This window comes from Poromitra crassiceps, assembly GCF_964638095.1.
Source record: "Poromitra crassiceps genome assembly, contig: HAP1_SCAFFOLD_257, whole genome shotgun sequence".
Taxonomy (NCBI): Eukaryota; Metazoa; Chordata; class Actinopteri; order Beryciformes; family Melamphaidae; genus Poromitra; species Poromitra crassiceps.
Genome location: NW_028152140.1, coordinates 144,818 through 172,491, shown reverse-complemented (window position 1 = coordinate 172,491; position 27,674 = coordinate 144,818). Strand labels below are relative to the sequence as shown.

The 27,674-nt window shown below is 43.8% G+C and overlaps 3 protein-coding genes across 3 annotated transcripts; all 3 read right to left on the bottom strand.

Annotated features, from left to right (window-relative positions):
* Nucleotides 1–8,348, bottom strand: LOC310770906 (WD repeat-containing protein 76-like; the record flags this gene model as incomplete). Its single annotated transcript, XM_083663603.1, has 8 exons — nucleotides 1–256; nucleotides 3,471–3,524; nucleotides 3,620–3,772; nucleotides 3,937–4,044; nucleotides 4,278–4,393; nucleotides 6,731–6,892; nucleotides 8,098–8,251; nucleotides 8,341–8,348. 8 exons carry the CDS (start codon nucleotides 8,346–8,348, stop codon nucleotides 1–3), a joined length of 1,011 nt encoding a protein of 336 aa, XP_083519729.1.
* Nucleotides 8,349–9,417: 1,069 nt separating this feature from the next.
* Nucleotides 9,418–17,766, bottom strand: LOC310770905 (WD repeat-containing protein 76-like; the record flags this gene model as incomplete). Its single annotated transcript, XM_083663602.1, has 7 exons — nucleotides 17,545–17,766; nucleotides 16,178–16,339; nucleotides 13,695–13,810; nucleotides 13,354–13,461; nucleotides 13,037–13,189; nucleotides 12,888–12,941; nucleotides 9,418–9,673 (listed from the first exon to the last, which is right to left on the bottom strand). Exons 1-7 carry the CDS (start codon nucleotides 17,674–17,676, stop codon nucleotides 9,418–9,420), a joined length of 981 nt encoding a protein of 326 aa, XP_083519728.1. The 5' UTR covers nucleotides 17,677–17,766.
* Nucleotides 17,767–18,864: 1,098 nt separating this feature from the next.
* On the bottom strand, nucleotides 18,865–27,208 carry LOC310770904 (WD repeat-containing protein 76-like; the record flags this gene model as incomplete). The annotated part of the gene is made up of 7 exons (XM_083663601.1): nucleotides 26,987–27,208; nucleotides 25,626–25,787; nucleotides 23,142–23,257; nucleotides 22,801–22,908; nucleotides 22,484–22,636; nucleotides 22,335–22,388; nucleotides 18,865–19,120 (listed from the first exon to the last, which is right to left on the bottom strand). The coding sequence occupies exons 1-7, from the start codon at nucleotides 27,116–27,118 to the stop codon at nucleotides 18,865–18,867; spliced, it is 981 nt and encodes a 326-aa protein (XP_083519727.1). The 5' UTR covers nucleotides 27,119–27,208.
* Nucleotides 27,209–27,674: the final 466 nt, after the last annotated feature.

The window sequence follows — 27,674 nt, the reverse complement described above, 5'->3', positions numbered from 1 at the left end:
TCAGTTGGTGAAGACATGCAGGCGTCCTGAGTTGTTGCCGCCCAGCAAAGCATTCCTTGTAGGATGGAAGGCTGTGATGGACAGCACCGTGCTGAGGTGGTGGTCGTCTCTGAAGGAGTGCTGCAGCTGGCCGCTTTCGTGGAAGACCTGCACCTGGCGAGGCCGCTCCATGCTTCCCACCACAAAGCAGTCCTCTTGTTTAGGGTCCCACACTGCTGATAGCTTCGTCAGCCATCGGCCTGTGTTCAGGTTATGTCTGAAAATAAATTTCAGACAACTTAGCATACAGTATAGTCTGATGAAGAATGTGTTACCCACTTCTAGTAAAATCTGACTGGACTCACTGTAGCAGGAGTAATGGCATGTAAACAATTGCATTGCCTTTTCATGTGGTTTTTTCTACCAAAGAAAAAGAAAAGGAAATCCGCACTGTTTTTTAAGCTCCCACGTGAGTTTTTTAATTACAAAAAAGCAACGGGTCTTCATCAGGCAGTACAGAGAACAAGCTCTCTGTGCATGGGCATATATATAACCTCACATGGGGTGGTGGTGCCCCAATCAGGTGACGACAGACACCTGTGATCATTACAAAATACATAATTGTTGAAAGAGTCCACAAGAATACAACTTTTTTTAAAGATCATATAATAACAGAGGTAAACAAATTCTAAAATACCCGATACAAAAGAAATACAAGAAGTAAAACATGCAGGTGAATATTATTATCCCTATCTATACCAATAAGAAACCAAAGAAATGTAAAAGTATAGTACGGTAGGCCAAGGTAGGTTCAGGCAGGGTTTGAACCCAGGACTCCCAGGTGAGAGTCGTACGTGCTACCCACATGACCGAAGAGCCAGGCACATGTCTACAATGGCCAAGGTGTATACATATAACAACAGAATATAATAAAGTTAAAACATCACAGCAATGGCTTGACGTCTAGTTCTTCATTGAGGCCATACGGTGCCAACGTGTTGAGTGTATATATGTGAAAAGCCACACGTTGTAAAAGTCATTGTTCGTGGTCACCTCCTCTAGGGGGCTTTTCAACCTTCTCTATCCCCATGTACCGGAGTGAGGAGATGCTGTGTCCTGCTTGTTTGAAGTGGACTGCAACAGGGTTACGTTCATCACCGCATCTGATGTTGCTGCAATGCTCGCTAATCCTAGTGCGGAGGGCTCTAGACATTTTCCCCACATAAGCTAATCCACAAGGACATTTTATCTTTAAAAAAGTTGTATTCTTGTGGAAAGACCTACTCTTTCAACAATTATGTATTTTGTAATGATCACAGGTGTCTGTCATCACCTGATTGGGGCACCACCACCCCATGTGAGGTTATATATATGCCCATGCACAGAGAGCTTGTTCTCTGTACTGCCTGATGAAGACCCGTGAGGGTCAAAATGTTGCTTTTTTGTAATTAAAAAACTAACCGTGGGAGCTTAAAAAACAGTGTGCGGATTTCCTTTTCTTTTTCTATACGCGTATTTTTTCCAGCACCTGTTGAAATAATCTTGGATGTGCGTGCACTCTACTCTTCTGCATATTTCTACCAAAGACACACAATTGTTAATTTTGGTTTGACATTTTTTTTATGTACGGTAATTTAAGTGCCGAGTTGGAAAGGCTTGTTGTCGCTGTGATACTGGCTTATAATAAAACTGTAATAAAAATAGAAACAGTGATAAGTATTATGATGACCTGAGATAAACCTTCTACTACCCAAAACTCAAATGTATCAATCACTGTGGCACTGATGAAGATCCGCCATTAGGCCCTCTCTGCACTTTCACACAGAACCAAGCAGCCCTGCCATACAGGAGTGTGCTTTAGATAGCATCCACCCCTCCCGGATTGAAATTAGGCGTGAACCATGGGCGTTAAGCTTATTATGTCTGAGGAGTCTATTTATTTAATTTTATTTTGCCTTTATATAAACAGGTAAATCAGTGCGACCTGAATTTAACGAGCAACTTTCAATATTCGTCTGATCGACTTTATGGATCACAAAGGCAGCATCATGTATTACAAGCTACACGTAACGGAAGGCTTTCTTACCTTTGGTTCCAGTTTTTTTATAAAGCATATACCCATGTTGTGAAGTAGCCTAATTAAGTCCGTTCTGAAAGCGTGTTGACTGGAAGAAAAAAAGTGTGAAACAGCTGCAGTCTGATTTTAATAACGTTATCGACGGCGTCATTATAGACCACTTGGTTTCTACTTCTGGTTATGTCACTTTCAGAAGAACAGAGCGAATCTCAGGCACAGTGGGCAACGCAAGGCACACACCTGCTCAAGTGACTCGGGCTATAGTAGGAGCACAGTCTGAATGCTAACATTAGTTGTTTTTCGTAAGGGAACGCACAACAGGCGAGACAGCCTGCAGATATGCTTCGGTTAACTTATTTCTGATCGGAGAACTTCAATCTGGAGGTTGTTTTCCCTCAGTCCTCCTGTCATTTCTTTATGAATGAGCCGAGATTGCCGTCTTCCCGCGGCTTAGCCTTTTAGACAGACGTCGATTCTGCGCTGATACTACCTCTACCGGGGGAACGAAAGGCGTAACAAAATGACACGCCATTCCGTTCTTGCGACTTTTATACAGGAGGCATCATTCTACAGGCGGCGCCCCCGCCAGGCCAGTAAAATAATTGCAATTTGTTTTTTTGTTTTTCTGCTCTCCCCAAAATTTAAATATACCTTTATGGCATATTATTACAATTACAATATAGCAATAATGGTGTTGACAGTAATAGAAGATGCCAAATCATTCAAAACAATCAGCATTTTGCTTTTAGGAGCATTGTGCCAGCGTGCGGCGCTGTTCCAAAACATGTAAACGTGTCGTTGCCTGCGAAACGCTCATCCCATAATACAAATGTTCGCATCGCATCCCATAATAGTATGATGATACTTGGGATGCCATTGCGAACATAGATGCGAACAGGTTAGCTAAAAGTTTAGCGTCACCAGCGAGGGGCCCCACCGTTGCGGTCGAGGTACATTTCGAAATCCCTCCAGGCCTGAAAATCTTTCTAGGGGAAACACTGCAGGAGGCGAGACATAACGCTGCAACGAACGCGGCTTTCACAGTCTGTGTTAAAGGGGCTATAGATTGAGACAGCTTTCCTGATTTCCCCTCCCCTGATCAGGTAACATAATGACTTTGGAAAAACAGTTAGCAAGCACGACTCCCATAAAGATATATAAAAAGTATACAGGTGCCTGGGTCGGAGGATACTAGTAGGTGACAGATGTCCCGGCACACGCGGTTTAAGAAAAAATATCTTATTTATTGTGGGCAAGCAAGGTGATGAACGTTTCGCCTAGAAGCCTTCTAGGCGAAACGTTCATCACCTTGCTTGTATAATAAGATATTTTTTCTTAAACCGTGTGTGCCGGGACATCTGTAACATAATGACTTTCCCACACTGAGAGGCTATGTTCAAGTGAGTGGATGTACCCGATGGAAGTCAGCAAAGGAGCTGTGGTGGTCATTGCTGAGGTGTCATATATCCTATGGAAAAAGAAAAGAAAATGCACATTCAATTTAGAGATGTAATTCCAAAACAAGTAGTGCAGTGCAAGTGCTTTAAGCTGTGTCAGCCCCACCTAATCGTGTTGTCCATACAGGAGCTGAGCACTCTGTTCCCTGTACTAGGGGAGAAATAAGCACTGGTTATGCTTAAAGAGTGGCCGTGCAGCTGGCAGACCGCCTGGCTCTCGGTCTTCTTCAGACAGCGGCTATCGTAAATACTCACAAGCCTGCAGAGAAGAAGGAAAATTAGTTTGGACTATTTATAGACTGGACAGACTACAGCTGAACTGACTACAAGCAGGCAATCCAATTTAACAACTTTAGAAAACAAATGATCAAAGTGATTACTGCTCTGGAGAAAATATAAATTAATCAAAGATATGAGTCATACCTGCTCTCGGCCACTGCAAAGTACTGCTTGTTTAGTGGATGGACGCTAACACAGTGAAGGCTCTTGGGGTTGAGGGTGTAGAGGGTGTGGAGGGACTCATGGGAGTTGCTGCAGAGAAATTAAAAACATTAAGAGATTAGAAGCAGCTTTGTACCAGTCTGGAAAACATTATGCATGTTTCTGACAATGTTGTTTATGATTAATAAAAAAAGAGAGCAGGCGGTTAGCACTCTTCATGCTTACTGACATTCAACATGATGAAGAGAGATGGTAAAGAATAGAGAAGTGCTGCATTTTTTAAATCATTAATACAACAGTTGAAGAAGATGGCAGTATGTTACCCTGGGGTGCGCCTATCCACAATGGCAACATCTCCACCAAATTGCCCGACAACTAGTGTCATACAGTCATGTGACAGGAAGTCAAAGGTTTTCAGGCCATCTTCAATAGAATACACCTGGTAGGAAGTAGAAAATGATTCAGATCAGCTGGTGAAGTAGGAATATCTTAAAACTGGAGTGGGTTTACAATTCATGCACGATTTTACATCAACTTAATGAGGACATGGAATGTTTTTTTAAACATCTCCACTGATTTATAAGTTTGTTGCAAAGCAGTAATGAGTAAGTCCAGAATATTTCAGCAAAATTAACAGATGTTGTGCTTGAGGGCGGCTGTTCCAACTACAGATTGTTTATTTTTTCTATATGCACACATCCAGGGAGAATCGAATTGAAAACCTTAACAAGCGTTAATGACCCATGCCAGCAGGCGGGGGAGGATTTCTCAATGCAGAAAATATATAGAGAATATATAGAGAAGGTAAACACTGTCCATCTGCTTATATTACGGAGATTGTAAACTGATGCAAAGTGGGTTGAAAATCGGCAAAGCCTTCCTTTAATTACACATAGCTGCATCAAGACTTGTTTGTGTAAAAACTGTTCCTGAAATGGAACTGTACACCTGTGATGTCAGCCCCAGCAGAATGTCCAGCAACAAGTGATGTCACAGGTGTTTAACACCCATTTAGAATCCTACCCTTTTCTCCATACTGTATTTCTGCCCTGGGGGCCTGTATCTTATTATAATATATATAGGGGGGGGGGGGGTTCATAATGATCATGAGCCCAAAATGTAAATTCATTACCCCCGCCCCCCCCCAAAAATAAAATAATAATAACACCGCGCTCTTCAAGTTAAAAGGTATTGGTTCAAACTGTACTTACTGGCTGAAATTATGATTATTATTATCATTATATATACAGTATATATATATTGTTACAGAGTGATATGTGATTGACATGTGATTGTCAGGGACCCCCTTGTTTAACTCATTGAGTGCCAATGACGTCGATCGACGTCAAATGCGTTTTTTGACGGTGGGACGTGGATCAAAGCCTCCTGCATCTCCTGTACAAATATTGTAGCTATTGGATGTGTATAACCTATTTTACGGACTCATTAGGTGGCGACAGTGCTCTCCAGATTAGAGAAAGGTCAGGAAAACAGTAGGAAAAAGCCCCGTGATGAAAGTGAAACCGCTCATGCTGCAGGCGGAGCCATATAGATTGCTCTGGCTGCAGCTGACGTTGGCTGCGAACAGCAGTCAATCCGCTCCCACAACTGAGCCCCTCTGCCTCTGTCTGTCTGTCTGCATAGTTTCTCCACACGATTAGCCGCCAGAAAAGCAGCACCCGACACTGAAAAGCCAAACAATTCTCAGCAGTCCGGTTTGGCTTTTCCGTGTCGCGCTGGGAGCCGGCGCACAAAAACGGAGCACTCCGAAAATAGACGCTGGGTGCGTGAGGCTGTGTGTTAGTGTGGGGAGGAGTTTGCAGCTGAGGGTGGGGCACGCAGGGCACCACACAACTACACCACGTCACTACATCAGAAAATATTAGCTAGAGTCAGTGAATGTGCTTGAAATGCTTCATTTCACAAAAGGCTGAATAACTCAGCTTCTAATTTGAAACGCCTGAAAACGCTGAAAACAACCTATCTTCTCCGGCTCATAACTAAAGAACGGAAAATGGTATCAATAAACTTTTTTTTGCTGATGATACAATAGAGTCTCCTTGTTCTTTGTGCGTGTTCGGTGTTTACATAGTAATATCACACAATATTCTGTGGGCCTCGAGAAATCACTGAAAACGCTCTGAAACTCTGGCACTGGGAGCGTCCGTTCTCCAAAAGTGGCTGGCACTCAATGAGTTAATTATAATATGTCAATTTACGTCTTTGCATCAGAGGATCAAACAGGAAGTGGGAGTGGCTTAGAGATTATATCCGTGGCATTTCAGGTGCGCAGGCCCCCCCCCCCCCCTCTCTGCCATGTTGGTCTGCTAGTCTGATCAGGAAGCCATGTATCGCTCCTGTTCCCCAGTGCTCTATTGATCCCTCCGTTTCCACGTGTATGGGTGTGACTGTGTGTGTGAGATATTATTTTGAATTAGCGTCCCCAATCTACTGAACGGGAGCTGCTGATGGCCCGCTCCACACTACCGACTGAGCTGTCCACACAAGCCGGGCTGTCTAGGTGTCATCGCCCCATGCTGATAGCAGGTGAGCTGCTCCCATTCACTTTGTGACTTCTTGTTTGATATTTCTGTGCAAAGACGTTCTGTGTTGTTGTGGCAGGTGTGGACTGACTAGACACGAGCTTGATCCTATTTTGAGAGCCAGATCTGTCACAATATATATATATATATATATATATAGTAAATTCGTAGATAGATGCCACTGGGGAAGGGGGGGTGATCAATAAAACTACATTTTATGGAACAAAATTTACATCTTCAAAGAGGGCCTTCTCTACATCCATGCAGCGTAGAGATCCATCGTAGCTGAGGGTCAGCAGGTGGCTAGGATGAGTCCTGGAGAACATCATGCAGCTCACTGGACGCTGAGAGTGGGGCTCAAAAAGCAGCACGCCATCATCACCGTAATCACCACCCTTAACTCATTGAATGCCATGGACGTCCTTCGACGTCCAATTAAATAGTGACGTAGAGTGCCACGGACGTCCTTCGACGTCCAATGCGTTTTTTGACGGTGGGACGTCGATCAAAGCCTTCCGCAGCTCCTGTACAACTATAGTAGCTATTGGAGGTCTATAACCTATTTTACAGAAGCCTTAGGTGGCGACAGTGCTCTCCAGATTACAGAAATGTCAGGAATACACAGCCTGAAATAGCCTTGATGAAAGAGAACCCGCTCATGCTGCAGTCCAGAGCCATGTAGATTGTTCTGGCTGCAACTGACGGTGCGTGCGAACACAGTCAATCCGCGCACACAACTGAGTCCTTCTGCCTCTGTCTGTCTGTCAGCATAGTTTCTCCACATGATTAGCCGCTAGAAAAGCAGCAGCGCGACACTGAAAAGCCAAACCTTTCACTGCAGTCCGCGTGTGGCTTCTCCATGTTGCGCTGCCTGGGAGGCGGCGCTTCCCAGGCTTCCTAGACGCTTGGTGCGAGGCTGTGTGTTACTAGTGTGGGGAGGAGTTTTCAGCTGAGGGGGGGGAGGGGGGGAGGGGGGGTGGGGCACGCAGGGCAGGACACAACTACACCACATCACTACATCAGAAAATATTACCGTATCTAGAGTCAGTGAATGTGCTTGAAATGCTGCATTTCACAAAAGGCTGAATATCTCAGCTTATAATTTGAAATGCCTGAAAACGCTGAAAACAACCTATCTTCTCCGGCTCATAACTAAAGAACGGAAAATGGTATCAATAAACTTTTTTTTGCTGATGATACAATAGAGTCTCCTTGTTCTTTTTGCGTGTTCGGTGTTTACATAGTAATATCACACAATATTCTGTGGGCCTCGAGAAATCACTGAAAACGCTCTGAAAACTCTGGCACTGGGAGCGTCCGTTCTCCAAAAGTGGCTGGCACTCAATGAGTTAAAGAGTAAATAATAAATCAATCAAGTTGTACTGTAACACTGTACTTTTCCCCTAAGTGTCCAGTCATTGATGTTTTACTTCAGGAACTCATTTCCTTGTCATTTTAGCGGACATCCACAGGCTGGCAAAAGTAGGAACCAAATTTATGTATTTTTTGTGTCACTGGAATACGATTCAGAACATCCAAACTCCCAAATTCTAAAAAGATGGTGTTAGCAAATGGTTATGATCAAAGCAAAGAAACTCACCAAGTTCCAGAGTCCTACATGCCCCCATTTATCTCCTGCAGCCATGAGCAGACTGCTAGTGCAGGGGTGGAAGGCAGCAGAGTATATGCGTTGTTGAACCACTTTGGCCACTTGATCTTCAGTTATCCTCATGGTCTTAAGGGAAGAGCGATACCTGCATCACCTGCAACCACAAAGATGAACTGTAAAAGACCACACAAAAATAAATTGTATAGTCAATTCTATTTAAACGCCCAGCGATGCATCAACATTTTTTTTTTTTTACAAATGTCAGATGTCTAAATATTCAGACTTAAACATCATAAACAGTCAGGACACAAAGTGACAAACAGGAGTCATGAGGTAAAGTTGTTTGAAGCCACTGTAGTTATCATAGTCTGAAGTCTCTAGTCGACTTCCTCAACGGTGGGACTGTGAGCGGGCTCCCGCCTGCTCTCTGCAGCCCTGTGCAGGTGTTGCTCTCTGGTACAACACACAATCTCCAGCTCTTTCTACGGGTGCTGGTACTGTTCTTTATCAGCCAGCTGGTTGTTATCCAGCCAGGCGATGGCCTGGTGGCACCTCTCCGCACCTTCCTCTGGTCCTCCTCGCTAATCTTGCCCTTCACGTTGAAGGCGTATGACTCCAGGGATTTTTTTTTATTATTTTTTGTGCATTCGTGCAGGACTTCACCTGGGAGGATCGACAGGCAAGGGAACAACTGTGGCCGAAAATCAAGCAAGCCAGATCGCTGGGTAAGGTGGCTTTCTACAAAGGCCACGTTGCAGTAATTGATGGACGTACAGTAAAGGCTTAATGTATTAAATGCAAACAGCAGTCAAAAGAAACAAGAAAAAAAACATATAGACAATATTCCAAGGTTTGGCCTGCCATTAAGAGAACAGTATAAAACTCAATCAATTGTGACTCCAAGAATGAACAGTCTAAATTATTCGCCATACGGTGCATTACGCAAAACAGCCAGAAGATGGCGATGTTGCCCAAGGCAAACAGCCTGGCAGATAGCTAAAACGTCTAAAACAAGCAGCTATTGACAGCTGTCTATTTTTGAAAGAGCAGTTGGAGTATCAGGATGTTGGAAATAGTCCTGAAAGTGAGACAAATAGTAAAGGGAGAAACTAGGTTTTCTGAAGCTTTGAACCAATTGTGAACCTGGGGACATCTGCTGGTCAAATTTGAAACAGGATGCCCCCTAAAAACAATGATTTAGTAGCCTAGTCTACATTATCCTGAAACAAATCCAATTTGTGGGACTTCATAATAGACATATGTAGGCATTTATAAATGGTGGCGTTGTTCGTGCACGTTTTGGTCCTGGTCTCAGTTGGTGAAGACATGCAGGCGTCCTGAGTTGTTGCCGCCCAGCAAAGCATTCCTTGTAGGATGGAAGGCTGTGATGGACAGCACCGTGCTGAGGTGGTGGTCGTCTCTGAAGGAGTGCTGCAGCTGGCCGCTTTCGTGGAAGACCTGCACCTGGCGAGGCCGCTCCATGCTTCCCACCACAAAGCAGTCCTCTTGTTTAGGGTCCCACACTGCTGATAGCTTCGTCAGCCATCGGCCTGTGTTCAGGTTATGTCTGAAAATAAATTTCAGACAACTTAGCATACAGTATAGTCTGATGAAGAATGTGTTACCCACTTCTAGTAAAATCTGACTGGACTCACTGTAGCAGGAGTAATGGCATGTAAACAATTGCATTGCCTTTTCATGTGGTTTTTTCTACCAAAGAAAAAGAAAAGGAAATCCGCACTGTTTTTTAAGCTCCCACGTGAGTTTTTTAATTACAAAAAAGCAACGGGTCTTCATCAGGCAGTACAGAGAACAAGCTCTCTGTGCATGGGCATATATATAACCTCACATGGGGTGGTGGTGCCCCAATCAGGTGACGACAGACACCTGTGATCATTACAAAATACATAATTGTTGAAAGAGTCCACAAGAATACAACTTTTTTTAAAGATCATATAATAACAGAGGTAAACAAATTCTAAAATACCCGATACAAAAGAAATACAAGAAGTAAAACATGCAGGTGAATATTATTATCCCTATCTATACCAATAAGAAACCAAAGAAATGTAAAAGTATAGTACGGTAGGCCAAGGTAGGTTCAGGCAGGGTTTGAACCCAGGACTCCCAGGTGAGAGTCGTACGTGCTACCCACATGACCGAAGAGCCAGGCACATGTCTACAATGGCCAAGGTGTATACATATAACAACAGAATATAATAAAGTTAAAACATCACAGCAATGGCTTGACGTCTAGTTCTTCATTGAGGCCATACGGTGCCAACGTGTTGAGTGTATATATGTGAAAAGCCACACGTTGTAAAAGTCATTGTTCGTGGTCACCTCCTCTAGGGGGCTTTTCAACCTTCTCTATCCCCATGTACCGGAGTGAGGAGATGCTGTGTCCTGCTTGTTTGAAGTGGACTGCAACAGGGTTACGTTCATCACCGCATCTGATGTTGCTGCAATGCTCGCTAATCCTAGTGCGGAGGGCTCTAGACATTTTCCCCACATAAGCTAATCCACAAGGACATTTTATCTTTAAAAAAGTTGTATTCTTGTGGAAAGACCTACTCTTTCAACAATTATGTATTTTGTAATGATCACAGGTGTCTGTCATCACCTGATTGGGGCACCACCACCCCATGTGAGGTTATATATATGCCCATGCACAGAGAGCTTGTTCTCTGTACTGCCTGATGAAGACCCGTGAGGGTCAAAATGTTGCTTTTTTGTAATTAAAAAACTAACCGTGGGAGCTTAAAAAACAGTGTGCGGATTTCCTTTTCTTTTTCTATACGCGTATTTTTTCCAGCACCTGTTGAAATAATCTTGGATGTGCGTGCACTCTACTCTTCTGCATATTTCTACCAAAGACACACAATTGTTAATTTTGGTTTGACATTTTTTTTATGTACGGTAATTTAAGTGCCGAGTTGGAAAGGCTTGTTGTCGCTGTGATACTGGCTTATAATAAAACTGTAATAAAAATAGAAACAGTGATAAGTATTATGATGACCTGAGATAAACCTTCTACTACCCAAAACTCAAATGTATCAATCACTGTGGCACTGATGAAGATCCGCCATTAGGCCCTCTCTGCACTTTCACACAGAACCAAGCAGCCCTGCCATACAGGAGTGTGCTTTAGATAGCATCCACCCCTCCCGGATTGAAATTAGGCGTGAACCATGGGCGTTAAGCTTATTATGTCTGAGGAGTCTATTTATTTAATTTTATTTTGCCTTTATATAAACAGGTAAATCAGTGCGACCTGAATTTAACGAGCAACTTTCAATATTCGTCTGATCGACTTTATGGATCACAAAGGCAGCATCATGTATTACAAGCTACACGTAACGGAAGGCTTTCTTACCTTTGGTTCCAGTTTTTTTATAAAGCATATACCCATGTTGTGAAGTAGCCTAATTAAGTCCGTTCTGAAAGCGTGTTGACTGGAAGAAAAAAAGTGTGAAACAGCTGCAGTCTGATTTTAATAACGTTATCGACGGCGTCATTATAGACCACTTGGTTTCTACTTCTGGTTATGTCACTTTCAGAAGAACAGAGCGAATCTCAGGCACAGTGGGCAACGCAAGGCACACACCTGCTCAAGTGACTCGGGCTATAGTAGGAGCACAGTCTGAATGCTAACATTAGTTGTTTTTCGTAAGGGAACGCACAACAGGCGAGACAGCCTGCAGATATGCTTCGGTTAACTTATTTCTGATCGGAGAACTTCAATCTGGAGGTTGTTTTCCCTCAGTCCTCCTGTCATTTCTTTATGAATGAGCCGAGATTGCCGTCTTCCCGCGGCTTAGCCTTTTAGACAGACGTCGATTCTGCGCTGATACTACCTCTACCGGGGGAACGAAAGGCGTAACAAAATGACACGCCATTCCGTTCTTGCGACTTTTATACAGGAGGCATCATTCTACAGGCGGCGCCCCCGCCAGGCCAGTAAAATAATTGCAATTTGTTTTTTTGTTTTTCTGCTCTCCCCAAAATTTAAATATACCTTTATGGCATATTATTACAATTACAATATAGCAATAATGGTGTTGACAGTAATAGAAGATGCCAAATCATTCAAAACAATCAGCATTTTGCTTTTAGGAGCATTGTGCCAGCGTGCGGCGCTGTTCCAAAACATGTAAACGTGTCGTTGCCTGCGAAACGCTCATCCCATAATACAAATGTTCGCATCGCATCCCATAATAGTATGATGATACTTGGGATGCCATTGCGAACATAGATGCGAACAGGTTAGCTAAAAGTTTAGCGTCACCAGCGAGGGGCCCCACCGTTGCGGTCGAGGTACATTTCGAAATCCCTCCAGGCCTGAAAATCTTTCTAGGGGAAACACTGCAGGAGGCGAGACATAACGCTGCAACGAACGCGGCTTTCACAGTCTGTGTTAAAGGGGCTATAGATTGAGACAGCTTTCCTGATTTCCCCTCCCCTGATCAGGTAACATAATGACTTTGGAAAAACAGTTAGCAAGCACGACTCCCATAAAGATATATAAAAAGTATACAGGTGCCTGGGTCGGAGGATACTAGTAGGTGACAGATGTCCCGGCACACGCGGTTTAAGAAAAAATATCTTATTTATTGTGGGCAAGCAAGGTGATGAACGTTTCGCCTAGAAGCCTTCTAGGCGAAACGTTCATCACCTTGCTTGTATAATAAGATATTTTTTCTTAAACCGTGTGTGCCGGGACATCTGTAACATAATGACTTTCCCACACTGAGAGGCTATGTTCAAGTGAGTGGATGTACCCGATGGAAGTCAGCAAAGGAGCTGTGGTGGTCATTGCTGAGGTGTCATATATCCTATGGAAAAAGAAAAGAAAATGCACATTCAATTTAGAGATGTAATTCCAAAACAAGTAGTGCAGTGCAAGTGCTTTAAGCTGTGTCAGCCCCACCTAATCGTGTTGTCCATACAGGAGCTGAGCACTCTGTTCCCTGTACTAGGGGAGAAATAAGCACTGGTTATGCTTAAAGAGTGGCCGTGCAGCTGGCAGACCGCCTGGCTCTCGGTCTTCTTCAGACAGCGGCTATCGTAAATACTCACAAGCCTGCAGAGAAGAAGGAAAATTAGTTTGGACTATTTATAGACTGGACAGACTACAGCTGAACTGACTACAAGCAGGCAATCCAATTTAACAACTTTAGAAAACAAATGATCAAAGTGATTACTGCTCTGGAGAAAATATAAATTAATCAAAGATATGAGTCATACCTGCTCTCGGCCACTGCAAAGTACTGCTTGTTTAGTGGATGGACGCTAACACAGTGAAGGCTCTTGGGGTTGAGGGTGTAGAGGGTGTGGAGGGACTCATGGGAGTTGCTGCAGAGAAATTAAAAACATTAAGAGATTAGAAGCAGCTTTGTACCAGTCTGGAAAACATTATGCATGTTTCTGACAATGTTGTTTATGATTAATAAAAAAAGAGAGCAGGCGGTTAGCACTCTTCATGCTTACTGACATTCAACATGATGAAGAGAGATGGTAAAGAATAGAGAAGTGCTGCATTTTTTAAATCATTAATACAACAGTTGAAGAAGATGGCAGTATGTTACCCTGGGGTGCGCCTATCCACAATGGCAACATCTCCACCAAATTGCCCGACAACTAGTGTCATACAGTCATGTGACAGGAAGTCAAAGGTTTTCAGGCCATCTTCAATAGAATACACCTGGTAGGAAGTAGAAAATGATTCAGATCAGCTGGTGAAGTAGGAATATCTTAAAACTGGAGTGGGTTTACAATTCATGCACGATTTTACATCAACTTAATGAGGACATGGAATGTTTTTTTAAACATCTCCACTGATTTATAAGTTTGTTGCAAAGCAGTAATGAGTAAGTCCAGAATATTTCAGCAAAATTAACAGATGTTGTGCTTGAGGGCGGCTGTTCCAACTACAGATTGTTTATTTTTTCTATATGCACACATCCAGGGAGAATCGAATTGAAAACCTTAACAAGCGTTAATGACCCATGCCAGCAGGCGGGGGAGGATTTCTCAATGCAGAAAATATATAGAGAATATATAGAGAAGGTAAACACTGTCCATCTGCTTATATTACGGAGATTGTAAACTGATGCAAAGTGGGTTGAAAATCGGCAAAGCCTTCCTTTAATTACACATAGCTGCATCAAGACTTGTTTGTGTAAAAACTGTTCCTGAAATGGAACTGTACACCTGTGATGTCAGCCCCAGCAGAATGTCCAGCAACAAGTGATGTCACAGGTGTTTAACACCCATTTAGAATCCTACCCTTTTCTCCATACTGTATTTCTGCCCTGGGGGCCTGTATCTTATTATAATATATATAGGGGGGGGGGGGGGGGAGGTTCATAATGATCATGAGCCCAAAATGTAAATTCATTACCCCCGCCCCCCCCAAAAATAAAATAATAATAACACCGCGCTCTTCAAGTTAAAAGGTATTGGTTCAAACTGTACTTACTGGCTGAAATTATGATTATTATTATCATTATATATACAGTATATATATATTGTTACAGAGTGATATGTGATTGACATGTGATTGTCAGGGACCCCCTTGTTTAACTCATTGAGTGCCAATGACGTCGATCGACGTCAAATGCGTTTTTTGACGGTGGGACGTGGATCAAAGCCTCCTGCATCTCCTGTACAAATATTGTAGCTATTGGATGTGTATAACCTATTTTACGGACTCATTAGGTGGCGACAGTGCTCTCCAGATTAGAGAAAGGTCAGGAAAACAGTAGGAAAAAGCCCCGTGATGAAAGTGAAACCGCTCATGCTGCAGGCGGAGCCATATAGATTGCTCTGGCTGCAGCTGACGTTGGCTGCGAACAGCAGTCAATCCGCTCCCACAACTGAGCCCCTCTGCCTCTGTCTGTCTGTCTGCATAGTTTCTCCACACGATTAGCCGCCAGAAAAGCAGCACCCGACACTGAAAAGCCAAACAATTCTCAGCAGTCCGGTTTGGCTTTTCCGTGTCGCGCTGGGAGCCGGCGCACAAAAACGGAGCACTCCGAAAATAGACGCTGGGTGCGTGAGGCTGTGTGTTAGTGTGGGGAGGAGTTTGCAGCTGAGGGGGGGGGAGAGGGGGGTGGGGCACGCAGGGCACCACACAACTACACCACGTCACTACATCAGAAAATATTAGCTAGAGTCAGTGAATGTGCTTGAAATGCTTCATTTCACAAAAGGCTGAATAACTCAGCTTCTAATTTGAAACGCCTGAAAACGCTGAAAACAACCTATCTTCTCCGGCTCATAACTAAAGAACGGAAAATGGTATCAATAAACTTTTTTTTGCTGATGATACAATAGAGTCTCCTTGTTCTTTGTGCGTGTTCGGTGTTTACATAGTAATATCACACAATATTCTGTGGGCCTCGAGAAATCACTGAAAACGCTCTGAAACTCTGGCACTGGGAGCGTCCGTTCTCCAAAAGTGGCTGGCACTCAATGAGTTAATTATAATATGTCAATTTACGTCTTTGCATCAGAGGATCAAACAGGAAGTGGGAGTGGCTTAGAGATTATATCCGTGGCATTTCAGGTGCGCAGGCCCCCCCCCCCCCCTCTCTGCCATGTTGGTCTGCTAGTCTGATCAGGAAGCCATGTATCGCTCCTGTTCCCCAGTGCTCTATTGATCCCTCCGTTTCCACGTGTATGGGTGTGACTGTGTGTGTGAGATATTATTTTGAATTAGCGTCCCCAATCTACTGAACGGGAGCTGCTGATGGCCCGCTCCACACTACCGACTGAGCTGTCCACACAAGCCGGGCTGTCTAGGTGTCATCGCCCCATGCTGATAGCAGGTGAGCTGCTCCCATTCACTTTGTGACTTCTTGTTTGATATTTCTGTGCAAAGACGTTCTGTGTTGTTGTGGCAGGTGTGGACTGACTAGACACGAGCTTGATCCTATTTTGAGAGCCAGATCTGTCACAATATATATATATATATATATATATATATATATATAGTAAATTCGTAGATAGATGCCACTGGGGAAGGGGGGGTGATCAATAAAACTACATTTTATGGAACAAAATTTACATCTTCAAAGAGGGCCTTCTCTACATCCATGCAGCGTAGAGATCCATCGTAGCTGAGGGTCAGCAGGTGGCTAGGATGAGTCCTGGAGAACATCATGCAGCTCACTGGACGCTGAGAGTGGGGCTCAAAAAGCAGCACGCCATCATCACCGTAATCACCACCCTTAACTCATTGAATGCCATGGACGTCCTTCGACGTCCAATTAAATAGTGACGTAGAGTGCCACGGACGTCCTTCGACGTCCAATGCGTTTTTTGACGGTGGGACGTCGATCAAAGCCTTCCGCAGCTCCTGTACAACTATAGTAGCTATTGGAGGTCTATAACCTATTTTACAGAAGCCTTAGGTGGCGACAGTGCTCTCCAGATTACAGAAATGTCAGGAATACACAGCCTGAAATAGCCTTGATGAAAGAGAACCCGCTCATGCTGCAGTCCAGAGCCATGTAGATTGTTCTGGCTGCAACTGACGGTGCGTGCGAACACAGTCAATCCGCGCACACAACTGAGTCCTTCTGCCTCTGTCTGTCTGTCAGCATAGTTTCTCCACATGATTAGCCGCTAGAAAAGCAGCAGCGCGACACTGAAAAGCCAAACCTTTCACTGCAGTCCGCGTGTGGCTTCTCCATGTTGCGCTGCCTGGGAGGCGGCGCTTCCCAGGCTTCCTAGACGCTTGGTGCGAGGCTGTGTGTTACTAGTGTGGGGAGGAGTTTTCAGCTGAGGGGGGGGAGGGGGGGAGGGGGGGTGGGGCACGCAGGGCAGGACACAACTACACCACATCACTACATCAGAAAATATTACCGTATCTAGAGTCAGTGAATGTGCTTGAAATGCTGCATTTCACAAAAGGCTGAATATCTCAGCTTATAATTTGAAATGCCTGAAAACGCTGAAAACAACCTATCTTCTCCGGCTCATAACTAAAGAACGGAAAATGGTATCAATAAACTTTTTTTTGCTGATGATACAATAGAGTCTCCTTGTTCTTTTTGCGTGTTCGGTGTTTACATAGTAATATCACACAATATTCTGTGGGCCTCGAGAAATCACTGAAAACGCTCTGAAAACTCTGGCACTGGGAGCGTCCGTTCTCCAAAAGTGGCTGGCACTCAATGAGTTAAAGAGTAAATAATAAATCAATCAAGTTGTACTGTAACACTGTACTTTTCCCCTAAGTGTCCAGTCATTGATGTTTTACTTCAGGAACTCATTTCCTTGTCATTTTAGCGGACATCCACAGGCTGGCAAAAGTAGGAACCAAATTTATGTATTTTTTGTGTCACTGGAATACGATTCAGAACATCCAAACTCCCAAATTCTAAAAAGATGGTGTTAGCAAATGGTTATGATCAAAGCAAAGAAACTCACCAAGTTCCAGAGTCCTACATGCCCCCATTTATCTCCTGCAGCCATGAGCAGACTGCTAGTGCAGGGGTGGAAGGCAGCAGAGTATATGCGTTGTTGAACCACTTTGGCCACTTGATCTTCAGTTATCCTCATGGTCTTAAGGGAAGAGCGATACCTGCATCACCTGCAACCACAAAGATGAACTGTAAAAGACCACACAAAAATATATTGTATAGTCAATTCTATTTAAACGCCCAGCGATGCATCAACATTTTTTTTTTTTTACAAATGTCAGATGTCTAAATATTCAGACTTAAACATCATAAACAGTCAGGACACAAAGTGACAAACAGGAGTCATGAGGTAAAGTTGTTTGAAGCCACTGTAGTTATCATAGTCTGAAGTCTCTAGTCGACTTCCTCAACGGTGGGACTGTGAGCCGGCTCCCGCCTGCTCTCTGCAGCCCTGTGCAGGTGTTGCTCTCTGGTACAACACACAATCTCCAGCTCTTTCTACGGGTGCTGGTACTGTTCTTTATCAGCCAGCTGGTTGTTATCCAGCCAGGCGATGGCCTGGTGGCACCTCTCCGCACCTTCCTCTGGTCCTCCTCGCTAATCTTGCCCTTCACGTTGAAGGCGTATGACTCCAGGGATTTTTTTTTATTATTTTTTGTGCATTCGTGCAGGACTTCACCTGGGAGGATCGACAGGCAAGGGAACAACTGTGGCCGAAAATCAAGCAAGCCAGATCGCTGGGTAAGGTGGCTTTCTACAAAGGCCACGTCGCAGTAATTGATGGACGTACAGTAAAGGCTTAATGTATTAAATGCAAACAGCAGTCAAAAGAAACAAGAAAAAAAACATATAGACAATATTCCAAGGTTTGGCCTGCCATTAAGAGAACAGTATAAAACTCAATCAATTGCGACTCCAAGAATGAACAGTCTAAATTCTTCGCCATACGGTGCATTACGCAAAACAGCCAGAAGATGGCGATGTTGCCCAAGGCAAACAGCCTGGCAGATAGCTAAAACGTCTAAAACAAGCAGCTATTGACAGCTGTCTATTTTTGAAAGAGCAGTTGGAGTATCAGGATGTTGGAAATAGTCCTGAAAGTGAGACAAATAGTAAAGGGAGAAACTAGGTTTTCTGAAGCTTTGAACCAATTGTGAACCTGGGGACATCTGCTGGTCAAATTTGAAACAGGATGCCCCCTAAAAACAATGATTTAGTAGCCTAGTCTACATTATCCTGAAACAAATCCAATTTGTGGGACTTCATAATAGACATATGTAGGCATTTATAAATGGTGGCGTTGTTCGTGCACGTTTTGGTCCTGGTCTCAGTTGGTGAAGACATGCAGGCGTCCTGAGTTGTTGCCGCCCAGCAAAGCATTCCTTGTAGGATGGAAGGCTGTGATGGACAGCACCGTGCTGAGGTGGTGGTCGTCTCTGAAGGAGTGCTGCAGCTGGCCGCTTTCGTGGAAGACCTGCACCTGGCGAGGCCGCTCCATGCTTCCCACCACAAAGCAGTCCTCTTGTTTAGGGTCCCACACTGCTGATAGCTTCGTCAGCCATCGGCCTGTGTTCAGGTTATGTCTGAAAATAAATTTCAGACAACTTAGCATACAGTATAGTCTGATGAAGAATGTGTTACCCACTTCTAGTAAAATCTGACTGGACTCACTGTAGCAGGAGTAATGGCATGTAAACAATTGCATTGCCTTTTCATGTGGTTTTTTCTACCAAAGAAAAAGAAAAGGAAATCCGCACTGTTTTTTAAGCTCCCACGTGAGTTTTTTAATTACAAAAAAGCAACGGGTCTTCATCAGGCAGTACAGAGAACAAGCTCTCTGTGCATGGGCATATATATAACCTCACATGGGGTGGTGGTGCCCCAATCAGGTGACGACAGACACCTGTGATCATTACAAAATACATAATTGTTGAAAGAGTCCACAAGAATACAACTTTTTTTAAAGATCATATAATAACAGAGGTAAACAAATTCTAAAATACCCGATACAAAAGAAATACAAGAAGTAAAACATGCAGGTGAATATTATTATCCCTATCTATACCAATAAGAAACCAAAGAAATGTAAAAGTATAGTACGGTAGGCCAAGGTAGGTTCAGGCAGGGTTTGAACCCAGGACTCCCAGGTGAGAGTCGTACGTGCTACCCACATGACCGAAGAGCCAGGCACATGTCTACAATGGCCAAGGTGTATACATATAACAACAGAATATAATAAAGTTAAAACATCACAGCAATGGCTTGACGTCTAGTTCTTCATTGAGGCCATACGGTGCCAACGTGTTGAGTGTATATATGTGAAAAGCCACACGTTGTAAAAGTCATTGTTCGTGGTCACCTCCTCTAGGGGGCTTTTCAACCTTCTCTATCCCCATGTACCGGAGTGAGGAGATGCTGTGTCCTGCTTGTTTGAAGTGGACTGCAACAGGGTTACGTTCATCACCGCATCTGATGTTGCTGCAATGCTCGCTAATCCTAGTGCGGAGGGCTCTAGACATTTTCCCCACATAAGCTAATCCACAAGGACATTTTATCTTTAAAAAAGTTGTATTCTTGTGGAAAGACCTACTCTTTCAACAATTATGTATTTTGTAATGATCACAGGTGTCTGTCATCACCTGATTGGGGCACCACCACCCCATGTGAGGTTATATATATGCCCATGCACAGAGAGCTTGTTCTCTGTACTGCCTGATGAAGACCCGTGAGGGTCAAAATGTTGCTTTTTTGTAATTAAAAAACTAACCGTGGGAGCTTAAAAAACAGTGTGCGGATTTCCTTTTCTTTTTCTATACGCGTATTTTTTCCAGCACCTGTTGAAATAATCTTGGATGTGCGTGCACTCTACTCTTCTGCATATTTCTACCAAAGACACACAATTGTTAATTTTGGTTTGACATTTTTTTTATGTACGGTAATTTAAGTGCCGAGTTGGAAAGGCTTGTTGTCGCTGTGATACTGGCTTATAATAAAACTGTAATAAAAATAGAAACAGTGATAAGTATTATGATGACCTGAGATAAACCTTCTACTACCCAAAACTCAAATGTATCAATCACTGTGGCACTGATGAAGATCCGCCATTAGGCCCTCTCTGCACTTTCACACAGAACCAAGCAGCCCTGCCATACAGGAGTGTGCTTTAGATAGCATCCACCCCTCCCGGATTGAAATTAGGCGTGAACCATGGGCGTTAAGCTTATTATGTCTGAGGAGTCTATTTATTTAATTTTATTTTGCCTTTATATAAACAGGTAAATCAGTGCGACCTGAATTTAACGAGCAACTTTCAATATTCGTCTGATCGACTTTATGGATCACAAAGGCAGCATCATGTATTACAAGCTACACGTAACGGAAGGCTTTCTTACCTTTGGTTCCAGTTTTTTTATAAAGCATATACCCATGTTGTGAAGTAGCCTAATTAAGTCCGTTCTGAAAGCGTGTTGACTGGAAGAAAAAAAGTGTGAAACAGCTGCAGTCTGATTTTAATAACGTTATCGACGGCGTCATTATAGACCACTTGGTTTCTACTTCTGGTTATGTCACTTTCAGAAGAACAGAGCGAATCTCAGGCACAGTGGGCAACGCAAGGCACACACCTGCTCAAGTGACTCGGGCTATAGTAGGAGCACAGTCTGAATGCTAACATTAGTTGTTTTTCGTAAGGGAACGCACAACAGGCGAGACAGCCTGCAGATATGCTTCGGTTAACTTATTTCTGATCGGAGAACTTCAATCTGGAGGTTGTTTTCCCTCAGTCCTCCTGTCATTTCTTTATGAATGAGCCGAGATTGCCGTCTTCCCGCGGCTTAGCCTTTTAGACAGACGTCGATTCTGCGCTGATACTACCTCTACCGGGGGAACGAAAGGCGTAACAAAATGACACGCCATTCCGTTCTTGCGACTTTTATACAGGAGGCATCATTCTACAGGCGGCGCCCCCGCCAGGCCAGTAAAATAATTGCAATTTGTTTTTTTGTTTTTCTGCTCTCCCCAAAATTTAAATATACCTTTATGGCATATTATTACAATTACAATATAGCAATAATGGTGTTGACAGTAATAGAAGATGCCAAATCATTCAAAACAATCAGCATTTTGCTTTTAGGAGCATTGTGCCAGCGTGCGGCGCTGTTCCAAAACATGTAAACGTGTCGTTGCCTGCGAAACGCTCATCCCATAATACAAATGTTCGCATCGCATCCCATAATAGTATGATGATACTTGGGATGCCATTGCGAACATAGATGCGAACAGGTTAGCTAAAAGTTTAGCGTCACCAGCGAGGGGCCCCACCGTTGCGGTCGAGGTACATTTCGAAATCCCTCCAGGCCTGAAAATCTTTCTAGGGGAAACACTGCAGGAGGCGAGACATAACGCTGCAACGAACGCGGCTTTCACAGTCTGTGTTAAAGGGGCTATAGATTGAGACAGCTTTCCTGATTTCCCCTCCCCTGATCAGGTAACATAATGACTTTGGAAAAACAGTTAGCAAGCACGACTCCCATAAAGATATATAAAAAGTATACAGGTGCCTGGGTCGGAGGATACTAGTAGGTGACAGATGTCCCGGCACACGCGGTTTAAGAAAAAATATCTTATTTATTGTGGGCAAGCAAGGTGATGAACGTTTCGCCTAGAAGCCTTCTAGGCGAAACGTTCATCACCTTGCTTGTATAATAAGATATTTTTTCTTAAACCGTGTGTGCCGGGACATCTGTAACATAATGACTTTCCCACACTGAGAGGCTATGTTCAAGTGAGTGGATGTACCCGATGGAAGTCAGCAAAGGAGCTGTGGTGGTCATTGCTGAGGTGTCATATATCCTATGGAAAAATAAAAGAAAATGCACATTCAATTTAGAGATGTAATTCCAAAACAAGTAGTGCAGTGCAAGTGCTTTAAGCTGTGTCAGCCCCACCTAATCGTGTTGTCCATACAGGAGCTGAGCACTCTGTTCCCTGTACTAGGGGAGAAATAAGCACTGGTTATGCTTAAAGAGTGGCCGTGCAGCTGGCAGACCGCCTGGCTCTCGGTCTTCTTCAGACAGCGGCTATCGTAAATACTCACAAGCCTGCAGAGAAGAAGGAAAATTAGTTTGGACTATTTATAGACTGGACAGACTACAGCTGAACTGACTACAAGCAGGCAATCCAATTTAACAACTTTAGAAAACAAATGATCAAAGTGATTACTGCTCTGGAGAAAATATAAATTAATCAAAGATATGAGTCATACCTGCTCTCGGCCACTGCAAAGTACTGCTTGTTTAGTGGATGGACGCTAACACAGTGAAGGCTCTTGGGGTTGAGGGTGTAGAGGGTGTGGAGGGACTCATGGGAGTTGCTGCAGAGAAATTAAAAACATTAAGAGATTAGAAGCAGCTTTGTACCAGTCTGGAAAACATTATGCATGTTTCTGACAATGTTGTTTATGATTAATAAAAAAAGAGAGCAGGCGGTTAGCACTCTTCATGCTTACTGACATTCAACATGATGAAGAGAGATGGTAAAGAATAGAGAAGTGCTGCATTTTTTAAATCATTAATACAACAGTTGAAGAAGATGGCAGTATGTTACCCTGGGGTGCGCCTATCCACAATGGCAACATCTCCACCAAATTGCCCGACAACTAGTGTCATACAGTCATGTGACAGGAAGTCAAAGGTTTTCAGGCCATCTTCAATAGAATACACCTGGTAGGAAGTAGAAAATGATTCAGATCAGCTGGTGAAGTAGGAATATCTTAAAACTGGAGTGGGTTTACAATTCATGCACGATTTTACATCAACTTAATGAGGACATGGAATGTTTTTTTAAACATCTCCACTGATTTATAAGTTTGTTGCAAAGCAGTAATGAGTAAGTCCAGAATATTTCAGCAAAATTAACAGATGTTGTGCTTGAGGGCGGCTGTTCCAACTACAGATTGTTTATTTTTTCTATATGCACACATCCAGGGAGAATCGAATTGAAAACCTTAACAAGCGTTAATGACCCATGCCAGCAGGCGGGGGAGGATTTCTCAATGCAGAAAATATATAGAGAATATATAGAGAAGGTAAACACTGTCCATCTGCTTATATTACGGAGATTGTAAACTGATGCAAAGTGGGTTGAAAATCGGCAAAGCCTTCCTTTAATTACACATAGCTGCATCAAGACTTGTTTGTGTAAAAACTGTTCCTGAAATGGAACTGTACACCTGTGATGTCAGCCCCAGCAGAATGTCCAGCAACAAGTGATGTCACAGGTGTTTAACACCCATTTAGAATCCTACCCTTTTCTCCATACTGTATTTCTGCCCTGGGGGCCTGTATCTTATTATAATATATATAGGGGGGGGGGGGGGGGGGAGGTTCATAATGATCATGAGCCCAAAATGTAAATTCATTACCCCCGCCCCCCCCAAAAATAAAATAATAATAACACCGCGCTCTTCAAGTTAAAAGGTATTGGTTCAAACTGTACTTACTGGCTGAAATTATGATTATTATTATCATTATATATACAGTATATATATATTGTTACAGAGTGATATGTGATTGACATGTGATTGTCAGGGACCCCCTTGTTTAACTCATTGAGTGCCAATGACGTCGATCGACGTCAAATGCGTTTTTTGACGGTGGGACGTGGATCAAAGCCTCCTGCATCTCCTGTACAAATATTGTAGCTATTGGATGTGTATAACCTATTTTACGGACTCATTAGGTGGCGACAGTGCTCTCCAGATTAGAGAAAGGTCAGGAAAACAGTAGGAAAAAGCCCCGTGATGAAAGTGAAACCGCTCATGCTGCAGGCGGAGCCATATAGATTGCTCTGGCTGCAGCTGACGTTGGCTGCGAACAGCAGTCAATCCGCTCCCACAACTGAGCCCCTCTGCCTCTGTCTGTCTGTCTGCATAGTTTCTCCACACGATTAGCCGCCAGAAAAGCAGCACCCGACACTGAAAAGCCAAACAATTCTCAGCAGTCCGGTTTGGCTTTTCCGTGTCGCGCTGGGAGCCGGCGCACAAAAACGGAGCACTCCGAAAATAGACGCTGGGTGCGTGAGGCTGTGTGTTAGTGTGGGGAGGAGTTTGCAGCTGAGGGGGGGGGAGAGGGGGGTGGGGCACGCAGGGCACCACACAACTACACCACGTCACTACATCAGAAAATATTAGCTAGAGTCAGTGAATGTGCTTGAAATGCTTCATTTCACAAAAGGCTGAATAACTCAGCTTCTAATTTGAAACGCCTGAAAACGCTGAAAACAACCTATCTTCTCCGGCTCATAACTAAAGAACGGAAAATGGTATCAATAAACTTTTTTTTGCTGATGATACAATAGAGTCTCCTTGTTCTTTGTGCGTGTTCGGTGTTTACATAGTAATATCACACAATATTCTGTGGGCCTCGAGAAATCACTGAAAACGCTCTGAAACTCTGGCACTGGGAGCGTCCGTTCTCCAAAAGTGGCTGGCACTCAATGAGTTAATTATAATATGTCAATTTACGTCTTTGCATCAGAGGATCAAACAGGAAGTGGGAGTGGCTTAGAGATTATATCCGTGGCATTTCAGGTGCGCAGCCCCCCCCCCCCCCTCTCTGCCATGTTGGTCTGCTAGTCTGATCAGGAAGCCATGTATCGCTCCTGTTCCCCAGTGCTCTATTGATCCCTCCGTTTCCACGTGTATGGGTGTGACTGTGTGTGTGAGATATTATTTTGAATTAGCGTCCCCAATCTACTGAACGGGAGCTGCTGATGGCCCGCTCCACACTACCGACTGAGCTGTCCACACAAGCCGGGCTGTCTAGGTGTCATCGCCCCATGCTGATAGCAGGTGAGCTGCTCCCATTCACTTTGTGACTTCTTGTTTGATATTTCTGTGCAAAGACGTTCTGTGTTGTTGTGGCAGGTGTGGACTGACTAGACACGAGCTTGATCCTATTTTGAGAGCCAGATCTGTCACAATATATATATATATATATATATATATATATATATAGTAAATTCGTAGATAGATGCCACTGGGGAAGGGGGGGTGATCAATAAAACTACATTTTATGGAACAAAATTTACATCTTCAAAGAGGGCCTTCTCTACATCCATGCAGCGTAGAGATCCATCGTAGCTGAGGGTCAGCAGGTGGCTAGGATGAGTCCTGGAGAACATCATGCAGCTCACTGGACGCTGAGAGTGGGGCTCAAAAAGCAGCACGCCATCATCACCGTAATCACCACCCTTAACTCATTGAATGCCATGGACGTCCTTCGACGTCCAATTAAATAGTGACGTAGAGTGCCACGGACGTCCTTCGACGTCCAATGCGTTTTTTGACGGTGGGACGTCGATCAAAGCCTTCCGCAGCTCCTGTACAACTATAGTAGCTATTGGAGGTCTATAACCTATTTTACAGAAGCCTTAGGTGGCGACAGTGCTCTCCAGATTACAGAAATGTCAGGAATACACAGCCTGAAATAGCCTTGATGAAAGAGAACCCGCTCATGCTGCAGTCCAGAGCCATGTAGATTGTTCTGGCTGCAACTGACGGTGCGTGCGAACACAGTCAATCCGCGCACACAACTGAGTCCTTCTGCCTCTGTCTGTCTGTCAGCATAGTTTCTCCACATGATTAGCCGCTAGAAAAGCAGCAGCGCGACACTGAAAAGCCAAACCTTTCACTGCAGTCCGCGTGTGGCTTCTCCATGTTGCGCTGCCTGGGAGGCGGCGCTTCCCAGGCTTCCTAGACGCTTGGTGCGAGGCTGTGTGTTACTAGTGTGGGGAGGAGTTTTCAGCTGAGGGGGGGGAGGGGGGGAGGGGGGGTGGGGCACGCAGGGCAGGACACAACTACACCACATCACTACATCAGAAAATATTACCGTATCTAGAGTCAGTGAATGTGCTTGAAATGCTGCATTTCACAAAAGGCTGAATATCTCAGCTTATAATTTGAAATGCCTGAAAACGCTGAAAACAACCTATCTTCTCCGGCTCATAACTAAAGAACGGAAAATGGTATCAATAAACTTTTTTTTGCTGATGATACAATAGAGTCTCCTTGTTCTTTTTGCGTGTTCGGTGTTTACATAGTAATATCACACAATATTCTGTGGGCCTCGAGAAATCAACGCTCTGAAAACTCTGGCACTGGGAGCGTCCGTTCTCCAAAAGTGGCTGGCACTCAATGAGTTAAAGAGTAAATAATAAATCAATCAAGTTGTACTGTAACACTGTACTTTTCCCCTAAGTGTCCAGTCATTGATGTTTTACTTCAGGAACTCATTTCCTTGTCATTTTAGCGGACATCCACAGGCTGGCAAAAGTAGGAACCAAATTTATGTATTTTTTGTGTCACTGGAATACGATTCAGAACATCCAAACTCCCAAATTCTAAAAAGATGGTGTTAGCAAATGGTTATGATCAAAGCAAAGAAACTCACCAAGTTCCAGAGTCCTACATGCCCCCATTTATCTCCTGCAGCCATGAGCAGACTGCTAGTGCAGGGGTGGAAGGCAGCAGAGTATATGCGTTGTTGAACCACTTTGGCCACTTGATCTTCAGTTATCCTCATGGTCTTAAGGGAAGAGCGATACCTGCATCACCTGCAACCACAAAGATGAACTGTAAAAGACCACACAAAAATATATTGTATAGTCAATTCTATTTAAACGCCCAGCGATGCATCAACATTTTTTTTTTTTTACAAATGTCAGATGTCTAAATATTCAGACTTAAACATCATAAACAGTCAGGACACAAAGTGACAAACAGGAGTCATGAGGTAAAGTTGTTTGAAGCCACTGTAGTTATCATAGTCTGAAGTCTCTAGTCGACTTCCTCAACGGTGGGACTGTGAGCCGGCTCCCGCCTGCTCTCTGCAGCCCTGTGCAGGTGTTGCTCTCTGGTACAACACACAATCTCCAGCTCTTTCTACGGGTGCTGGTACTGTTCTTTATCAGCCAGCTGGTTGTTATCCAGCCAGGCGATGGCCTGGTGGCACCTCTCCGCACCTTCCTCTGGTCCTCCTCGCTAATCTTGCCCTTCACGTTGAAGGCGTATGACTCCAGGGATTTTTTTTTATTATTTTTTGTGCATTCGTGCAGGACTTCACCTGGGAGGATCGACAG